The 18,110-nt window shown below is 41.9% G+C and overlaps 1 protein-coding gene across 1 annotated transcript in view; it reads right to left on the reverse strand.

The window, feature by feature from the left end:
* fntb (farnesyltransferase, CAAX box, subunit beta) overlaps window positions 1-9,449 on the reverse strand; it is an 80,154-nt gene extending 70,705 nt beyond the window's left edge. The window contains exon 1 of the mRNA XM_043698076.2: window positions 9,178-9,449. Within this exon, the coding sequence (XP_043554011.1) occupies window positions 9,178-9,276 (99 nt within the window). The 5' untranslated portion in view covers window positions 9,277-9,449. The remainder of the gene's footprint in view (window positions 1-9,177) is intronic.
* Window positions 9,450-18,110: the final 8,661 nt, after the last annotated feature.

The raw sequence follows: 18,110 nt of genomic DNA on the forward strand, positions 1-18,110 counted from the left end.
AATGCAATCAAATTTCAACTTTTGACTTATTTTTAGCTCCTTTTGGTTTTCTCCTTGAAATTACAAAGCTCCAACAGTTAAGGTGCTAGCTCATTTGGCTAGTTTCTGTGCTTACAGTTTTCATCATGATCAAGGAAAATATAAATATTGAAATGAAGATGGATATTTGCCATGCACAACCAACAAAACATTTCAAAGTCATGAATCAATTGTTTTGTTATCATTCATGAAAACTACATCACAAAACTATTTAAGTATTAGGGTAATAAATAACTGGGGATATCAATTTCTCAACACCAGAAAGCATCAGGTCATAGGTTGTACGGCATAGATATTGCACATTCCACAATACGTTTTACCATGAGGAGTTTAGAGACATTAGAATAACACTCAAATAAAGACAAGTGGTTCAAAATATGCCTCAGTACAAAAAGAAATCAGCAAATAATGTCTAACTGCTATATTTACAAAACATATTGAAGGTCACCGGTTGGTGCAGAGGGCATACAGTTCATTATTGTACTAAACATTTTTTTACATTTGACTCCAACTCATAATTATTTGTGAAATCTGAACGGCCTGTTGTTTCTTTTTAGCATTCATGACCATAATGTTCTAATAACAGTACTTTCTTTGTCAACAGCAATTATAGGGCGGCACAGCGGCTCAGTGGTTAGCACTGCTGCCTCACAGCGCCAGGGAGTCGGGTTGATTCCAGCCTTGGACGACTGTCTGACTGTGTGGAGTTTGCACATTCTCACTGTGCCTGTATGGGTTTCTTCCGGATGCTTCGGTTTCCTTCCACAATCCAAAGATGTGCACTTTAGGTGGAATGTCCATGCTAAATTGTTCCATAGTGTACAGGTTAGGTGGGCTAGCCATGGCAAAAGTTTCATGCATGGTTACAAGAATGGGGTGAGGTAAAGGTGGGTATGGGTGAAATGCTCTTCGCAGGGTCTGGTGGAGACTCAGTGAGCTGAATGGCCTCTTTCTGTACTGCAGGGTTTCTATGATTATTGGCTTCATGCAATCACATACCTAACTACTGAGGAAGATCCTTTTCTTGCCACCTGTTTTTCACTGATAATGCAACATTAGTGATACATCACAAAAAATAAAACAGCATTTATTTCTGCTTTTGTGGAAAGGACATTAGAAATATAGGTGAAGCTAATAAAATCACTCCTATTGCTTTATGCTGATAAGTCGATAAGCTGTTACAAGCTTCTCAATATTTATATGCAAGGCAATCAAACAAAGCTAGTCAATTTGCTTGCAGCTTTTCCAAAACAACCACAACAAAGCTTTGCCTCTTTGCTTAAACATCCCAGTGCCCAAACCAAGACAAATGTATTCCAAGTAAAAACATAGAAATAATTGAGTATAATTGGAAACAGATCAATTACATAGCAGTAAACAACACAAAACAAATAGAATCCTAATAACAATATTTCAAACAATGCTTTTTCTTTCACCTGGTCAATATGCAAGTAGTCATAAACTCTGGATCCATCAGAAAGTTGCTTTAATGGCCAGCGAAATACTTTGGGTATACTATCCCCTCAAGAGTCCCTGAAAACAGAAGAACTTGCTAAACTGCGGTTTCTCGGTCACCTTGAAGCTAATACACTGTTTATTTTCTCCAAGCAGCCAATAGAGGTAACTTCAAAACAAAAATAAAATGTTGTGGAGAGGCTGGGAATTGAGTAAAAGTGGCTGTAAATAATCAGCATGTCAAGAAACATCTGGAAGAGAAACAAAATTATTGTTTCTCTTTCTAATGTATGTTGTGCGGCATTTAATGAATTGTTAGGACAAATGATCCTATTGTTGGTGACACAAAAGAGTTGAGGTAGGCAGTCGTACTCTTTGTACGTACATCCACTGTCCTCTCCAGGACCATCTTGGCTAAAAAAGCTCACTCAGCAATCTTCCTCAACGGTGCTGTTTAGTGCCAACGATGCAGATGATCGTACGTATTTATTAAATAGTTCACTTCTCAGGTGTGCTTTTTTTTTGTCTCTCTCACTTTATACTTCAGTTCATCATTTTATATATCAATTCCGGGCTTCCCCTCAATCTGTCATTTGTTTTATTATTTAGGTTTTCTTACACTGAGGCCAATGTTATTATTTCACAATTATATGTCACTTAACACAACAAATTCTATTTATCCAGCATTTTTAACATCCCAATCATTTCACAGGAGTTTATCAAACAAAATTTGATAGAGCCATGTAAGCAAACATTGAAACAGACAATCAGGTAAGTTTTAAAGAGGTCTTACAGGAAGCAAGAGATATAGAAAGGGATTCAGCAGATGGCTGCCAACGTTTGGGTTTAAAACCAGAAGTGCACAAGAGGTGTCAACGGGAGCAATGTAGAGTGGGACTGGAGGAGATTGTACAAGTTGTGATAGATGAGGCAATGAAGGAATCTGCAAACAAAAGTAGCCTTAAAAATCAAACAGTTGCTTAACCAGCAGTCACTACAAGTCAGCAAGTATTTGCTGAATGGGACTTGATGGGTGGATGGACTTGGAGAGTTCAGACACAGTCATGTTTTAGATAACCTTAAAATTATTGAGGTATCGAAGATTAAGAGGTCAGCCAGGAGTGTATTCGAATTCGTCAAGTCTAGGGGCAACAGAATGAGACTTTCACCAGTAGATATGATGAGGTGAGGGCAGAGTCAAAAGCAATGTTAAGAGAGTGGAATGAGATCATTTTAGCCTCAACACAGAGATAGTCAGAAACTTGTCTCTGGGTCAATGTGACATCAAGGTTGCAACAGTCTGGTACAATCTTAGGCAGCTGCCAGGATGGATCTTATGACTAGATGTAGACTAATGTCATGGTATTGATATGTTTGAATGGGAAAGTGAGGTTGAGAGATGGTGGGATGTCAGAGGCAGTCTTGCAGAGCTTGGGGCCTAGAGAAGTGAAGATATGGCCAATCGTTCAGCAATTAAATTTGGGGGTGCTCGGTAGACCAAATTAGAGGAGTACAGATTTTTCAGAAGATGCGGGGGTTTCCTGGAGATTATGACTGTATTTGGGATGAGGCTATGAAAAAAACAAAGATGATAATTTTGAAATGAATTTGCTAGAGATAGGAACAATTCATGTCAGTGAGCACAGGTGTCATGGTTGAGTGGAATTGGGTTTAAAACCAGAAGTGCACAAGAGGTGCACTTATGACTAGGGAGAGAAAACAATGGCTTCAATCTTCACAATATTTAGTTGGACTTGCAGTCCACTGGACTTCAATATTTCCTCAGATAGTTTGTGTAACTATGGCACCAGTTTATGCCAAGTGCCAAAGTAACTTCACAGCTAAGCAACCTGATTGTTCAAAATTTGCCAGTGGCAAGTAAGCCACTCTTTTTGTTTTGGCAATATTTTTATATCTTTTCAAATTACTATTTTGGCTCAATAGCCTCAATGTATAAATTAATTGTAAGCCTTCTGCCATTTAAACTCATATTTGAAAGCACAACTGTACCTAGCCGTTCACACTTAATCCTTTCAATATAATTACAGCAGTTAATTTTATTAAAGGAGTTTTACACGTCCATCATTCCATTTTAGATATAATTGCATGACTGAACATTTATCATTAAACAACGTAATAACAAAGGAAAGGTGTCTGTCAAAATTACAGTTTAGGTTTGGTTCCAAGTAATGAAAAAAATATAGTAACATCAGCAATGCTCTTGAAAAGCAATACCAAGTTCATTAAAAATAAATGCGCAATAAGCATTTTGCAATGATGAGCCTAATGAACTGTTGGTATCCAGTTGGAAAATAATAGAAGAAATTCATTTGCATGTGGCAACTTAAATCATAATGCATCTTGAACAATTATATAACAAAACCAGGATGCAAATGATCATTTCTCATCAATTTTGTTTTGATTTGACTTTTAATTTTTTTTTATAAAAAGTCTACATCTAAACCCTTGATCATATTTAATGTGGTGTGGCAATAAAAGGAGCTCCTCACTGACCTCAAAGAATGTCACCTGCAAGAGCTTAGCAATCCCCCTACTTTCGGTTGCACCTTCCTAACACTAACTTCAATCTGACACCAAGTCAAGCGATCGCCAGTAATAATTATGTCATCCAGCATGGTCAGTGGTCAATCAATATCAAGCTAAGCCAAAAGTATGATACACTGATTATTACTCAATGTTTTAGAAATTATACAAACCACCAAAAGATTGGGACTTACATTTGAGCAGCGGGAACATCATAAAACAAAATTTTACAAAAACATTGTTTAGTAGACCTCAAATTTATTTCACAATCTTCAGAAGTAATTATGATGTAAAAGCCCAGTTACATCACATTAACTAGGCATAACTATTTAACAGCACACTTACAGTGCAATAGAGGTTCTCACCAGTTTGGTGAAAGAATTTCAACATTGCATCCTATGGAAAAGCAAATAATCATCAAGATCAACTTCTGCTTTTCCATTTTTAACTTCAAACAGGAGCACTCCAAATGTTATTGCCCCAGTTTCAGAGAAGCAATGACAATGAATGCTGACTGTTACATTATCATTACCACAAGCTGCACACCTACCTAATCCAGCAGCCTTAGGACGAAGCCTCTGCTGGAAGGTCAAGTACATTCAATGCTCAAATACTTTATTCTACAATTGAATAAAGACGTCACCTTGACTTCTACCAATCAGAGAGTTAATGGGTAAATGATTTTTTAAACGACAACAAAAACAGGATTTAGGATAAAGAACAAAGATGTATAATGAATAAAGATTGAAGCACAGCCATGAGATGTCAATACAGAAAACCAGAAGTACTGCAGGTGCCAAGCCACACAGGTTGCTGGACTACAGACTGACAAATTAGGGAGGTACAACTGGTACCATAAATAACGATTCTTCAGGCCTAGTAACACAAATATTACCATCATTGTTTCTTAGAATTTACAACATAGAAACAACCCATTTGCTCCTTGTCTGCATTGGCACTCCTCAAGGACCTCATTTCATTCCTATTCATCTCACCCAATCAGCGCATTCTCCTTTTTTGAACACCAGCGTGACATTTGCTGTCTTTCAGTCTGCTGGGACCTGCCCCGAGTCCAGTGAATTTTGATAAATTACCACTCAAGCATCTATAACTTCCGCTATTTCTTTCAGCACTCTGGGTGTATTCCATCAGGAGCAGTGGACTTATTAACCTTTAGACCCTCAAGTTTTCTCAACACTACCTTTTTAGTGATAACAACTGAATTGACGTCCTCACCTCCCATCATATGCTTAACATCATTGTTTGGCACGTTAGACACATCTTCCACTGTGAAGACTGACACAAAATGATTATTGATTTCAACTCGGCCATTTCAACACTACCCAATATTAATTCTTCTTTCTCATCCTGCAAGAGCCTGACATCCACTTTTGCCAGCGTTTTCCGTTTTATATATTTATAAAAACATTTCTGACCTGTTTTTATAATATGTGCTAGTTTGCATTCATAATCTGTCTTTCCTTTCTTTATTGCCTGCTTCGTGATTCTTGGTTGCTTTTTAAGGTTTTCCCAATCTTCCTGTTTCCCACTATCTTGGCTACTTTGTAAGCCTGAGCTTTTATTTGGATGACTTTCTTTATTTTCTTGGGTACCCAAAACTGGCTCTTTCTACCCTTGTTTTTGACCGGAATATACTTGCCTTGAACACTGTGAAAAATATCTTTGATAGTCCTCCACTGTTCCACAATGTAACTTGTGATCTCAGTCTAATTTAGCCAACTCCTTCCTCATTTCATTATAGTCTCCTTTGTTTAAGCATAACACCCTGGTTTTAGATGATACTGTTGCACAGCCATATGTATCTGAAATTTGATCACACTGTGATCACTCTTTCCGAGAGGATCCTTAACGACCTTCATTTTACCTGCCTCGTTATACAGGACCAGACCTATGATTACACACACTCTTGTAGGTTCGGTAACATGCTGTATAAGAAAGTTATCATGGATGAGTTCTATGAACTCCTCTAGCAACTTGATTCAGTCAATCAATGTGCATGTTAAAGTCCCCCATGACTACTGCAACAGTTATTTCTTGTTTGGTTGCCTGTGCCATTGTAGCATTATTATTGGGTGGCCGATAGACTACTCCCATCAATGATTTCTTCCTCTTACTATTCCCGATCTCCACTTGGCCCATGTCCCTCTAAAATCTTCCTATTCATATACCCACCCTTTTAAATGTTGTAATTGTACTAGCCACCACCACTTCTTTTGGCAGATCATTCCATACACGCACTACCCTCTGCATGAAAAAGTGCCCCATAGATCCCTTTTAAATCTTTCCCCCCTCACCCTCGACCTATGCCCTCAAGTTCTGGACACCCCCATCCAAGAGAAAAGACCTTGTCAATTGAACCTATTCATGCCCCTCATGATTTTTAAAATACGCACTGAGGATATTCTTCATGCATTAACCTTCCGCATATAGATATATGCAAGTATTCACATTAGACTGTGTATCATAATAAGTTTGATACTTTCATCTGATACCCACACTAGCATAACTCCAACAGATGGTTACCATCTCCATAATTTGACCCTTGCCTAAGCTCACCTGCTGTTGAAACCCTCAGTCATAACTTCATTACCTCTAGACATAGGTCAGCGCAACATTGAGGGCTGAAGGGCCTGTACTGCACTGTAAAGTTCTATGTTCTATAACTATCACGTCACTCCTTGATCACTCACTTTGTGATAAAGGCAACAGAATTTTGGGTGACCTCCCAAGTCTGTCACCTTTCCCAGAGCTGTATACTTGAATTAATCCAATCTGGCCCTGACACAGCATGAAATGACCCATATCAATACCATGACATTAGTCTTAACTTATACCAAATTCCACTCAACCATGACACCTGTGCTCACTGACATGAATTGTTCCTATCTCTAGCAAATTCATTTCAAAATTATCATCTTTGTTTTTTTCATAGCCTCATCCCAAATACAGTCATAATCTCCAGGAAACCCCCGCATCTTCTGAAAAATCTGTACTCCTCTAATTTGGTCTACCGAGCACCCCCAAATTTAATTGCTGAACGATTGGCCATATCTTCACTTCTCTAGGCCCCAAGCTCTGCAAGACTGCCTCTGACATCCCACCATCTCTCAACCTCACTTTCCCATTCAAACACTCATTAAAACCTGTTGATTTGACCAAGGTTTAGTCATTTAACCTAAAATCTCCTATATGGCTCATTGTCATTTTATTTTTCAATAGTGCCTTGAAGAAACTCGGGGCATTTTACACTGTTAAAGAGCATAATCTATGTTTCCATTGAAATTAGATTTCGAAACATCCCAAATCCAGAAGAGAAATTATATGGTCAATGTAAAAGGATGTATCCTCTTGCTTTGGGAACAGTAGGGGGTAATTTAGAAATAAAAGGTCTCCCATTAAAAATGAAAATAACTTTTTTTTCTGAGGGTTATGAGTCATTGAAACTTTTCCCCAAGGATTGCTGGAAGGTCATTAAATATTTTTATGACAGAGATAGACTACTGAACAGCGAGGAAGTAAAATGTTATTGGGGTAAGTGGAAGTATAGAATTGAGGCCACAACCAGAATAACCCTCTATAGGAAGTATATTGTGAAACTTGAAAGAGTTCAGAACAGATTTATACCTATCATGCCAGCATTTGAGGGTTTGAACTGTAGGGAAGAGGCTAAATTGACTGGAGCTATTTTCCTTGGAGTGTTGAAGGCTGAGTGGTGACCTTATTAGAGGTTTATAAAATCATGAGGGACATGGGTACAATAAATAGATAAAAGTTTTTTTTCCAGAGTGTGTGGACTCCAAATTGAGAGGGCATAGGTGAGAAAGAAAAGATTTAAAAAGGGACCTAAGGGACAACTTTTTCACACTGAGGGTGGTGCATGTATGGAACAAGTTGCCAGAGGAAGTGGTGAAGGTTGGAACAATTACACCTTTTAAAAAAAGACTTCTGGATAGGTATATGAATAGGAAGGGTTTAGCAGGATATCAGCTAAATGCTGGCAAAAGGGATTCAATTAATTTAGGAGATCTGGTCAGCATGGATGAGTTGGACCGTGCTATATATCTCCATGACTCTCACCATAAGCAGGTTAATGTGCCAAACAGCCTACTACTTCTATTTATGTATGTCAACTGTTCATAGAAATTCAGTAAAGGAATCAGGAGGTGGATATTCGAGATGAGTTCAGATAGGAGAAAAATGACAGAACTTAAAATCTGAGTTGTGGCAGAGGGATTTTTAGAAGCGGTTTAGCCTGGTGACGGGAGGGAAAGGGTGAAACAAGCAGCAGACCACATGATGACAAAGTAGCCCATAAGCTTCTTACGCTTATTGTTAAATAGAGATGCACTGCATTTAGTTGTTATCCAATAGCTCTATATCAATAATCTATACCTAGAGTTCTGGCATTGAAACATGTGAACAAACATTTATAGCAAGAACTGAGTGTGGTGAAAAGATTTTTCAATAACTAGCCTCTCTTTACCAAGCTCCATGGACACAGAATTCCCCGCAGACTCTCTTTTCTACTCCACCTTTTTCTCGTCCACACCCTTTCCCTCAAATTTCTTAGTCTAACCGCCCTCTCTTGATGCTCCACTACCACAACCTCCCTTTGAAAAGAATAATCTCGCACAGTGACTGAATTTGATTGCAGGAGGGGGAGAACCACCAAATTCAGAACATCATTTTACCCACGTGCAAAGCACTCTTAACAAATTGCAAGTTTTATAGAAACCTAAAGGAGACCATGTTTCTGATATTGGATTAAATAGATTCCCGCAGACAACGAGAAAAAAAACCGCACAGAGTTGTGAGATTGCAGTGTAAATCCAAATAGTTTTTCAACAACAAATTGCAAATTATTCAGTTTTATGCAGAGGGACAAATCTGAACTGTTGCACTTCACCAGTTAAAGGTTGTTATGGGGGGGGGGGGTGAGCCGGCGATACGGATTAGAGGTATTGTAGTCGTTTTCCCAATCAAGGGGGCGCTATGTATAGGGCGAAGGGACTACAACTCCCAGAGTGCAGTGGGGTCGGAAACCAGCCTGCCATTCACCCCCAACCCCCAACCCCCAGCCAAACCCTCACGCGACACCAACCGCCCGTTCTCGCTCACCTGCTCCACCGAAGTCACCGTCAACACGTTGTCGTCCTTCAGTTTCTCTCCGGCGTGCTCCTCCCGAAAGCACCGCAACGTCTTCGGGATCTCGGCCATGGTGTAGGAGGCGCGCTTAACCCGGGCCGAGTGAATCGATTCCTTTCCTCTCGTGTGTACGCGTGCGTGTGTGATTTTTTGAAATTATTTCTTCCCTCGCCTCCTCCGGCCACCATTACCGCAGCCAAGGCGGGCGGCCCTTCAGCCTCTCGTCGGCATCGCTGCGCGTGAGCGGATAGCTCCGACAGGCCCGCGGCAGGGACAAACCTCCCGACAAATACGCAAGCGCGTTGTGCGCCTCCTGTGGGCATTTCGACATATCTGTCAACCCCCACAGGCTGCTGGCTCTGTGTGTGTGGTCCTGGTCCCCCTCGTCCTTTAGAGTGAGGATCGAGGAAAATCTTGCTTCTGATTAATAATAACACAAGCTATCACACAAACACGTACCGCGGGAGATATTATCTCCGTTTAATTGCTCTGAACGATTATATTCAGCAATATCTTAATAGGTTGTTTTTCTATTTTAATCCATAGACATATCAATTTAACATATCCTCCTTCCCCATAAGATTACAGTTGTTAAATCAATGTTTTTTAGACAGATGTGTATCTGCCTTCCCCTCTCTGATTTTGGATTGCTATTTCTTCCTCACACAATCACTATTGTGCCCCTGGTAGAAATCTTTCTGAAACATAAGTAACTACTCCCTTTTCCCTATAAAAGTCAACGTGTAACATTGTATTTCAGAATACAGAATACAGACATATCCGATACAAAATAAAAACTGAAAGAACTGCGGATGCTTCAAATCAGAAACAAAAACAGAAATTGCTGGAAAAGCTGAACAGGTCTGGCAGCATCCAGGGAGAGGAAGCTGAAAATGTGTTGCTGGAAAAGCACAGCAGGTCAGGCAGCATCCAAGGAACAGGAGAATCGACGTTTCGGGCATAAGCCCTTCTTCAGGAATATGCCCGAAACGTCGATTCTCCAGTTCCTTGGATGCTGCCTGACCTGCTGCGCTTTTCCAGCAACACATTTTCAGCTCTGATCTCCAGCATCTGCAGTCCTCACTTTCTCCTCCAGGGAGAGGAATCAGAGTTAACATTTCAGATCTAGTGACCATTCCTCAGACGGCTGAGTTGTTTATAATAGGATTTGTTTATAACCAATACAAATACTGCTGAAGCTAATCCTTTAAGTTTAAACAAAGCTTGGCAGTTAACTGTCAGACATCATCTAACTGGTGCATTTGCCACAGCAGCATCTCCACCAACCAGAGTCTGATTGCCAATCAATCATCACTGATTGCAGTAATCAAAGTAGAGTCTTGGGACACTGTTTAAGAAGGGTGGGAAGGACAAGCCAGTGAACTATAAACCAGTGAGCCTGATGTCGGTGGTGGGCAAGTTGTTGGAGGGAATCCTGAGGGACAGGATGTACATGTATTTGGAAAGGGAAGGACTGATTAGGGATAGTCAACATGGCTTTGTGCATGGGAAATCATGTCTCACAAACTTGATTGAGTTTTTCGAGGAAGCAACAAAGAGGATTGATGAGGGCAGAGCGGCAGATGTGATCGATATGGACTTCAGTAAGGCCTTCGACAAGATTCCCCATGGGAGATTGATTGGCAAGGTTAGATCTCACGGAATACAGGGAGAACTAGCCGTTTGGATACAGAACTGGCTCAAAGGCAGAAGACAGAGGGTGGTGGTGGAGGGTTGTTTTTCAGTCTGGAGGCCTGTGACCAGTGGAATGCCATAAGGATTGGTGCTGGGTCCTCTACTTTTTGTCATTTACATAAATGATTTGGATGCGAGTATAAGAGGTACAGTTAGTAAGTTTGCAGATGACCCCAAAATTGGAGGTGTAGTGGACAGTGAAGAGGGTTTCCTCAGATTACAACAGGACCTTGACCAGATGGGCCAATGGGCTGAGAAGTGGCAGATGGAGGTTAATTCAGATAAAGGTGCTGCATTTTGGGAAAGCCAAGTGTATGAGCAGGACTTATACACTTAATGGTAAGGTCCTAGGGAGTGTTGCTGAACAAAGAGACCTTGGAGTGCAGGTTCATAGCTCCTTGAAATTGAAGTCGCAGGTAGATAGGATAGTGAAGAAGGCGTTTGGTATGCTTTCCTTTATCGGTCAGAGTATTGAGTACAGGAGTTGGGAGGTCATGTTGCGGCTGTACAGGACATTGGTTAGGCCACTATTGGAATATTGCGTGCAATTCTGGTCTCCTTCCTATCGGAAAGATGTTGTGAAACTTGAAAGGGTTCAGAAAAGATTTACAAGGATGTTGCCAGGGTTGGAGGATTTGAGCTAAGGAGAGGCTGAACAGGCTGGGGCTGTTTTCCCTGCAGCGTTGGAGGCTGAGGGGTGTCCTTATAGAGGTTTATAAAATCATGAGGGACATGGATAGGGTAAATAGACAAAGTCTTTTCCCTGGGGTCGGGGTGTCTAGAACTAGAGAGCATAGGTTTAGGGTGAGGGGGAAAGATATAAAAGAGAACTAAGGGGCAACTTTTTCACACAGAGAGTGGTACATGTATGGAATGAGCTGCCAGAGGAAGTGGTGGAGGCTGGTACAATTGCAACATTTAAAAGGCATCTGGGTGGGTATATGAATAGGAAGGATTTGGAGGGATATGAGCTGGGTGCTGGCAGGTGGGGCTAGATTGGGTTGGGATATCTGGTTGGACCGAATCTATGACTCTATTAAGTATATAAGTCCTGCTAAGATTTGCTTTCCCAAAATGCAGCACCTCACATTTATCTAAATTAAATTCCATCTGCCACTCCTCAGGCCATTGGCCCATCTGATCAAGATCCCATTGTAATCTGAGGTAACCTTCTTTGCTGTCCAAATGCTCATGTTCCATGAAAGCATTGCCAATCAAGCTGGATCAGACTCTCAGTGGTCCTAAAAGTATGTTGGAAGACAGATTGCTGGACTGTCGTGGCCCCTTCAAACTCCTTTGAACAGTGCCATCTACAGATATGATGGCAAAAGTCTGATCTTCCTTGACAACCAAGTTAAGCATGAATGCCTTCAATCTGAGTTTTCATTGCAGCACCCATACACTGCAATGGAAGTTGCAACATTGGCCATCAGCATCTGCATCATTCGTGGATTCTCGTGGACTTGGGCCAACATTCTACACTGGCAGAGCTGCCCCAGCTCCGTGCAAAGCCCTGTGTAGGTGCTGACCATCTTTGACATTGTAGGCCTGGCAATACATCAAGCATTTAACCATGCATACCCAGCCTTCTATTGTTGGTTGCCATGTCAAAGTGCTTATCTATAACCTGCAGCCTGATCTAAGTATGACCATGCCCTCCAGTGACCTGGCTTATGTTGTCTCCTGCCCTGGCTGCAGGCCACTCATTCTTGGCATCTCATTACTCAGTGCTCACAATGTCAGTAACTGAGCTGTTGGCTGAGAGCATGAGAATGAATGCTAGTGTTACTCTTTACTAGTATCCTTCTCCTCTTCTACGTCCTTTTCCTCCACCAACGTTTGACTAGGTTGTAGTTCTTGGGTTTCTAAAAGGAGAGGGGCTAAAAGGTAAGGGGGGAAACTAGAGTTGTACAATTCAAATGTCACAGTTTGCAAATAAGAAGTATTTGTTGAATGAGGGTGAAGTGAGATGTGAGAAGGAGAGGGCTGCATAGCTTTAGCCCACAAAAGCAAAGGCCATGCCAATAATGGTGAAACTGTCTCCTCCTTGAAGGTCAGGATACGAAGCTGTTCGTGTCTCTTGCTGGTTTCTTCTCCATTCCTGAGCTATTTAAGAGAAAGCTTACATGTGCTAGTGAGTGTGGTGCAATGTATTTGGATAATATATCAGTCATGATTGAATAGCTGGCTGTGTGTGTAAGTGGGTGTGGGGCGAGCATCAGTGTGAAATGTCTGTGCAAGTAATGAAGTGAGTGAATGTTAGGTCTGAGTTGTCTTTGATTGTGATTGCTGGTGCATAAATGAAAACACTGTGGTGGATTGGGCAGTATATGAGGAAGTTGGTGGGATGTGACATTTGAAGATGCATCAGTGACCTTAACCACTCACGGTAGGTAATTGAATTCCTTAAAGCATTGGGTCTACAGTCTTGATATTGCCTGGGAAAGCTATCTGATCCCCCAGCCTTCTGAGAATCTGAAAGGTGTCCTGGTCTTCTATAGGTAGAGGACCTCTCTATTCCTGAATGTGTGCCCCAGTACAATATTGGATAATTTTGCAGCTTGCTCTCTGCCATGTTGTACGATCATTCACTGTAATTTTTGCTCACACTGTCTTTTGCAACCAGTTCTAGACCGGCTGGGATACACATCCCCATAACAGTTGTAAACTTTAAGTAGAGCAATTTGATGTTGCGCTGGAAGAGAGAGAGCAGCCTTTTATGACTTTACAACCCAACTCCTGTCATGTTTAGCACTCAGCAGCATGTTTAGTGCTGTCAGCATTCAAAGAAACGTGTATCTCGCAATTTGCTTGCTCCCTCCATCGAAAACAATGGATGGAGGGAGCAAGCAAATTCTCCTTGCCTGATATTCTTATCAAATTTCACAGCTACCATGCCTTGTTTGTATGCTGAAAATATTATTTATACCAGACATTGTCCCTGGTTTTTAATAACAGACCTGCCTGTGCCCCCAAATTTATTGATGTCTTCATCCTCCACCTCATCTCCAATGCAGCTTTAACATGAACCAAATTGAAAGAAAAATGCAAAATCAGCAGAAGATGGAAATCTGAAAAAGAAAGAAACATTAACACAGGATTTTGCAAATGCAAGTTTGTGTCAGTCAAGCACACTTACTGGAAAGCAAGATGCATTTTTAACTTATGTTGACAATGTAGATGGTGCCAGGAAGTTTCAACCCCAGGTGCCAGACTAAACCACGTTCTGTTTGTCGGATTTCCACCTTGGGTTTGTTATTGCATTAAAATGGGATGGAAAAGCTGAAAATATTCACACACAAAAAAAACACAATTGGACAACATTCCTGTGATTTTCAAAAACTATGTTCCATCTTGTGTATGTAACTTTCGCAAGTATTTCCATAGATTTCAAGGTATCATGCATTGAGTGCAACCAGAGCTGGTGTGAAACGGGAGAAAGTGGCCAGGAGTAGCATCACATTTTTGCAGTAAAACCAACTTGATCCTTGTTTGATGCTTTTCCCAGGCAGCACAGCTGCGATTGTCACACTGTCATGCAGAAGATTACTACCTTGCGAGCTGCATTTCTATATTCAGTCGGAGAATGAAGGGAAATTTCACATTTATGATTGAGCATTCACAGTTTTATATCTGAGCTTGAACTCATTTATGAAAATATACTGGAATTTCAGTTTTGCTTCATTGGTATGAACAAAGCCTATCCATATATCAAAAGTGAATGCTATTATCAAATTCTTAAGTGTCATTAAGAAAATTATATTTAAATGGCTGAGAACCTCTTGAGCAGTAAGTTTAAATGACCTTTTCTCAGAGCTTCAGTATTCAAAGACAGCTTCTCAGCTTCAGCGTCACATCTCGGTTTGAATTCTTGCCTCAAGTGTCCCTTGAACTCAAGTGAGGTTAAGGTGGTTTTCAGCATGGTTACCAGTTGCCCTTCTTTATAGGGGCAGATATATTTACCTCCAACAGAGAGGATGGAGAGGCACCTTCTGATGCCTGAATATGGAGCTGTAATGAGAACAGAAAATATCGAAAGTGCAAGACATTTCTGCTCACCACTTCATAAATAAAAGACCAATAACACAATCACAGTTCATAGAACTTAAATTTTATTAAAATTCACTCAATTAAATCATATGCACTGCATTTAAATAGGAGGGATGTTTGCATTAGAAAATCATCTAATTTAATATTATTTTGCAAAACCTTTGTTTCATGATTTTACTTGGGAGCATTTTCTGTGTCATTCATGTTCTGCACCAGTCACGACTCCTCAGACACAAGCAGTTCATGTTCAAATGCAACAAGGTCTGGACAATATCCAGGCTTAGACTGACAAGTGGCAAGTAACATTCGCACCACACAAATGCCAGGCAATGACCATCTTCAGTAGGAAGACAATCTAACCACTGTCCTATCACATCCAATGGTGCTATCAACATCCTGGGATTATCATTGACCAGAAACTCTACTGGACTCACCACATTAGCTACAAGAGCAGGTGAGAGGCTAGAAATACTGTGGCAAGTAACTCACCTCCCAACTCCCCAAAGCCTGTCTATCATCTATTAGGTACAAGTCAGAGGTGTGTTGGAATACTCCCCAATTGCCTAGATGAGTGCAGATCCAACAATAGTCAAGAAGTTTGACACCATCCAGGTCAAGCAGCCCACTTGACTGGCACCACATCCACAAGCATCCACATTCTCCACCACTGAAGCTCAGGAGCAGCAGTGTATACTATCTGCAAGCTACACTGCAGAAATTTACCAAAGATCCTCAGGTAGCACCTTCCAAACCCATGACCATCCCCATCAAGAAGGACACGGGCAGATGTTGGGAACACCACCACCTTCAAGTTCCCTTCCAAGCCACTCACCATCCTGACTTCGAAAAATATCATTGTTCCTTCACTGTCACTGGGCCAAAATCCTGGAATTCCTTCCCTATTGGCATGGTGGGTCAACCCACAGCAGGTGAACTGCAGCAGTTCAAAAGGCAGCTCACCACCACCTTCTCAAGTGAAACTAGGGATGGGCAATAAATGCTGGCTAGCCAGAAACGCCCACATCCTACAAATGAATTTTTTAAAATTCAGTTGGTGTTTTGATGGTATGAAATGTCAACTCAGCAATGAAAAAAATTTGATTAAGTTAGGCAATTGCTTTTATTTTGATAATTGCTTTATAAAGTATATACAATGCCATAGTGATTTAGAGTTTTTCAAAAAAAGTAAGGGTTTTGTTTATTTATTTTTAAGATCGAGGGGTAAACTAAAATCACTGTGCAGGGGACACAAAACAGGAAAGGTTTGTACAGCAACAATCGGGGTTGTCAATCACTTTTACAGTTATGCCAAATGATACTTCTGACTAGAGCAGGAGAATGGACATTTCGGGCTTGAGCCCTTCTTCAGGAAAGAGGAAAGTGTGTCCAGCAGGCTAAGATAAAAGGTAGGGAGGAGGGACTTGGGGGAGGGGCGTTGGAAATGCGATAGGTGGAAGGAGGTTAAGGTGAGGGTGATAGGCCGGAGTGGGGGTGGGGGCGGAGAGGTCAGGAAGAAGATTGCAGGTTAGGAAGGTGATGCTGAGTTTGAGGGTTGGGACTGAGACAAGGTGGGGGGAGGGGAAATGAGGAAACTGGAGAAATCTGAGTTCATCCCTTGTGGTTGGAGGGTTCCTAGGTGGAAGATTAGATTTTTTTTTTAGATTACTTTACAGTGTGGAAACAGGCCCTTCGGCCCAACAAGTCCACACCGACCCGCCGAAGCGCACCCACGCAGACCCATTCCCCTACATTTACCCCTGCACCTAACACTACAGGCAATTTAGCGCGGCCAATTCACCTTATCTGCACATTTTTGGAGTGTGGGAGGAAACCGGAGCACCCGGAGGAAACCCACGCAGACACGGGGAGAATGTGCAAACTCCACACAGTCAGTCGCCTGAGGCGGGAATTGAACCCGGGTCTCTGGCGCTGTGAGGCAGCAGTGCTAACCACTGTGCCACCGTGCCGCCCACTGGAGGCACTCTTCCTCCAGCCATCGTGTTGCTATGGTCTGGCGATGGAGGAGCCCAAGGACCCGCATGTCCTTGGTGGAGTGGGAGGGGGAGTTGAAGTGTTGAGCCACGGGATGGTTGGGTTGGTTGGTCCGAGTGTCCCGGAGGTGTTCTCTGAAACATTCCGCAAGTAGGCAGCCTGTCTCCCCAATATAGAGGAGGCCACATCGGGTGCAGCGGATGCAGTAAATGATGTGTGTGGAGGTACAGGTGAATTTGTGGCGGATATGGAAGGATCCCTTGGGGCCTTGGAGGGAAGTAAGGGGGGAGGTGTGGGCGCAAGTTTTGCATTTCTTGCAGTTGCAGGGGAAAATGACAGGAGTGGAGGTTGGGTTGGTGGGGGATGTGGACCTGAGAAGGGAGTCACGGAGCATTCCGAAAAGTCCACTCCCTCCGTGACTCCCTTGTCAGGTCCACACCCCCCACCAGCCCAACCTCCACTCCCGGCACCTTCCCCTGCAACCGCAAGAAATGCAAAACTTGTGCCCACACCTCCCCCCTTACTTTCCTCCAAGGCCCCAAGGAATCCTTCCATATCCGCCACAAATTCACCTGCACCTCCACAGAGACCAAAATAGTAAAATCAGGCCTATCTGTTTACTCCAATAGGTATCAATGTGAGAGAAAAATCATAGATTCGCATTTATTAGACCTACTGTGCTTTCTGTAATTGGCATATAGGTTTGTTTTGCACATGGCTGGAAGAGGAAGACATGCACATCTCAAGTCATTTGAACTCATGTCAGCATGTCATTACTTGTTGTGGAATGGAAGCAATGCATCTTTAGTGCCTCAAGTCAGCTGTAGAGCAGCTATACTTCCAAGAGGGGGCGCATGAAACAGCAGGGATTATTGGATGAAACTCTCTACTTTTGTGCGTACGAAAAGATAATTCTTTTTAATCTGCCAGACATTATTTTCTGGCCCTATTTCCCCTTTTAAGCTGCTGAAAGCCTGTTGCCCTTTGCAATGCTGTTTTTTTTTTCTGCAGAGAAATGCCTGAAAATGCCCATTATTTTCTTCTCAAGAATTTCACTTTCTTCTGTATGGGAAATCATGCGGTCACCGCCCCCCCCCCCCCACTTGCAGATGCAAGTTGAAAATTAACACGTTAGGAATCCCTGATCTCCCAGTTGTTGCTCATTTTGA

This window comes from Chiloscyllium plagiosum, unplaced genomic scaffold (genome assembly GCF_037043375.1).
Source record: "Chiloscyllium plagiosum isolate Xiang-an unplaced genomic scaffold, Cpla_swu_hap1 HiC_scaffold_8, whole genome shotgun sequence".
NCBI lineage: Eukaryota > Metazoa > Chordata > Chondrichthyes > Orectolobiformes > Hemiscylliidae > Chiloscyllium > Chiloscyllium plagiosum.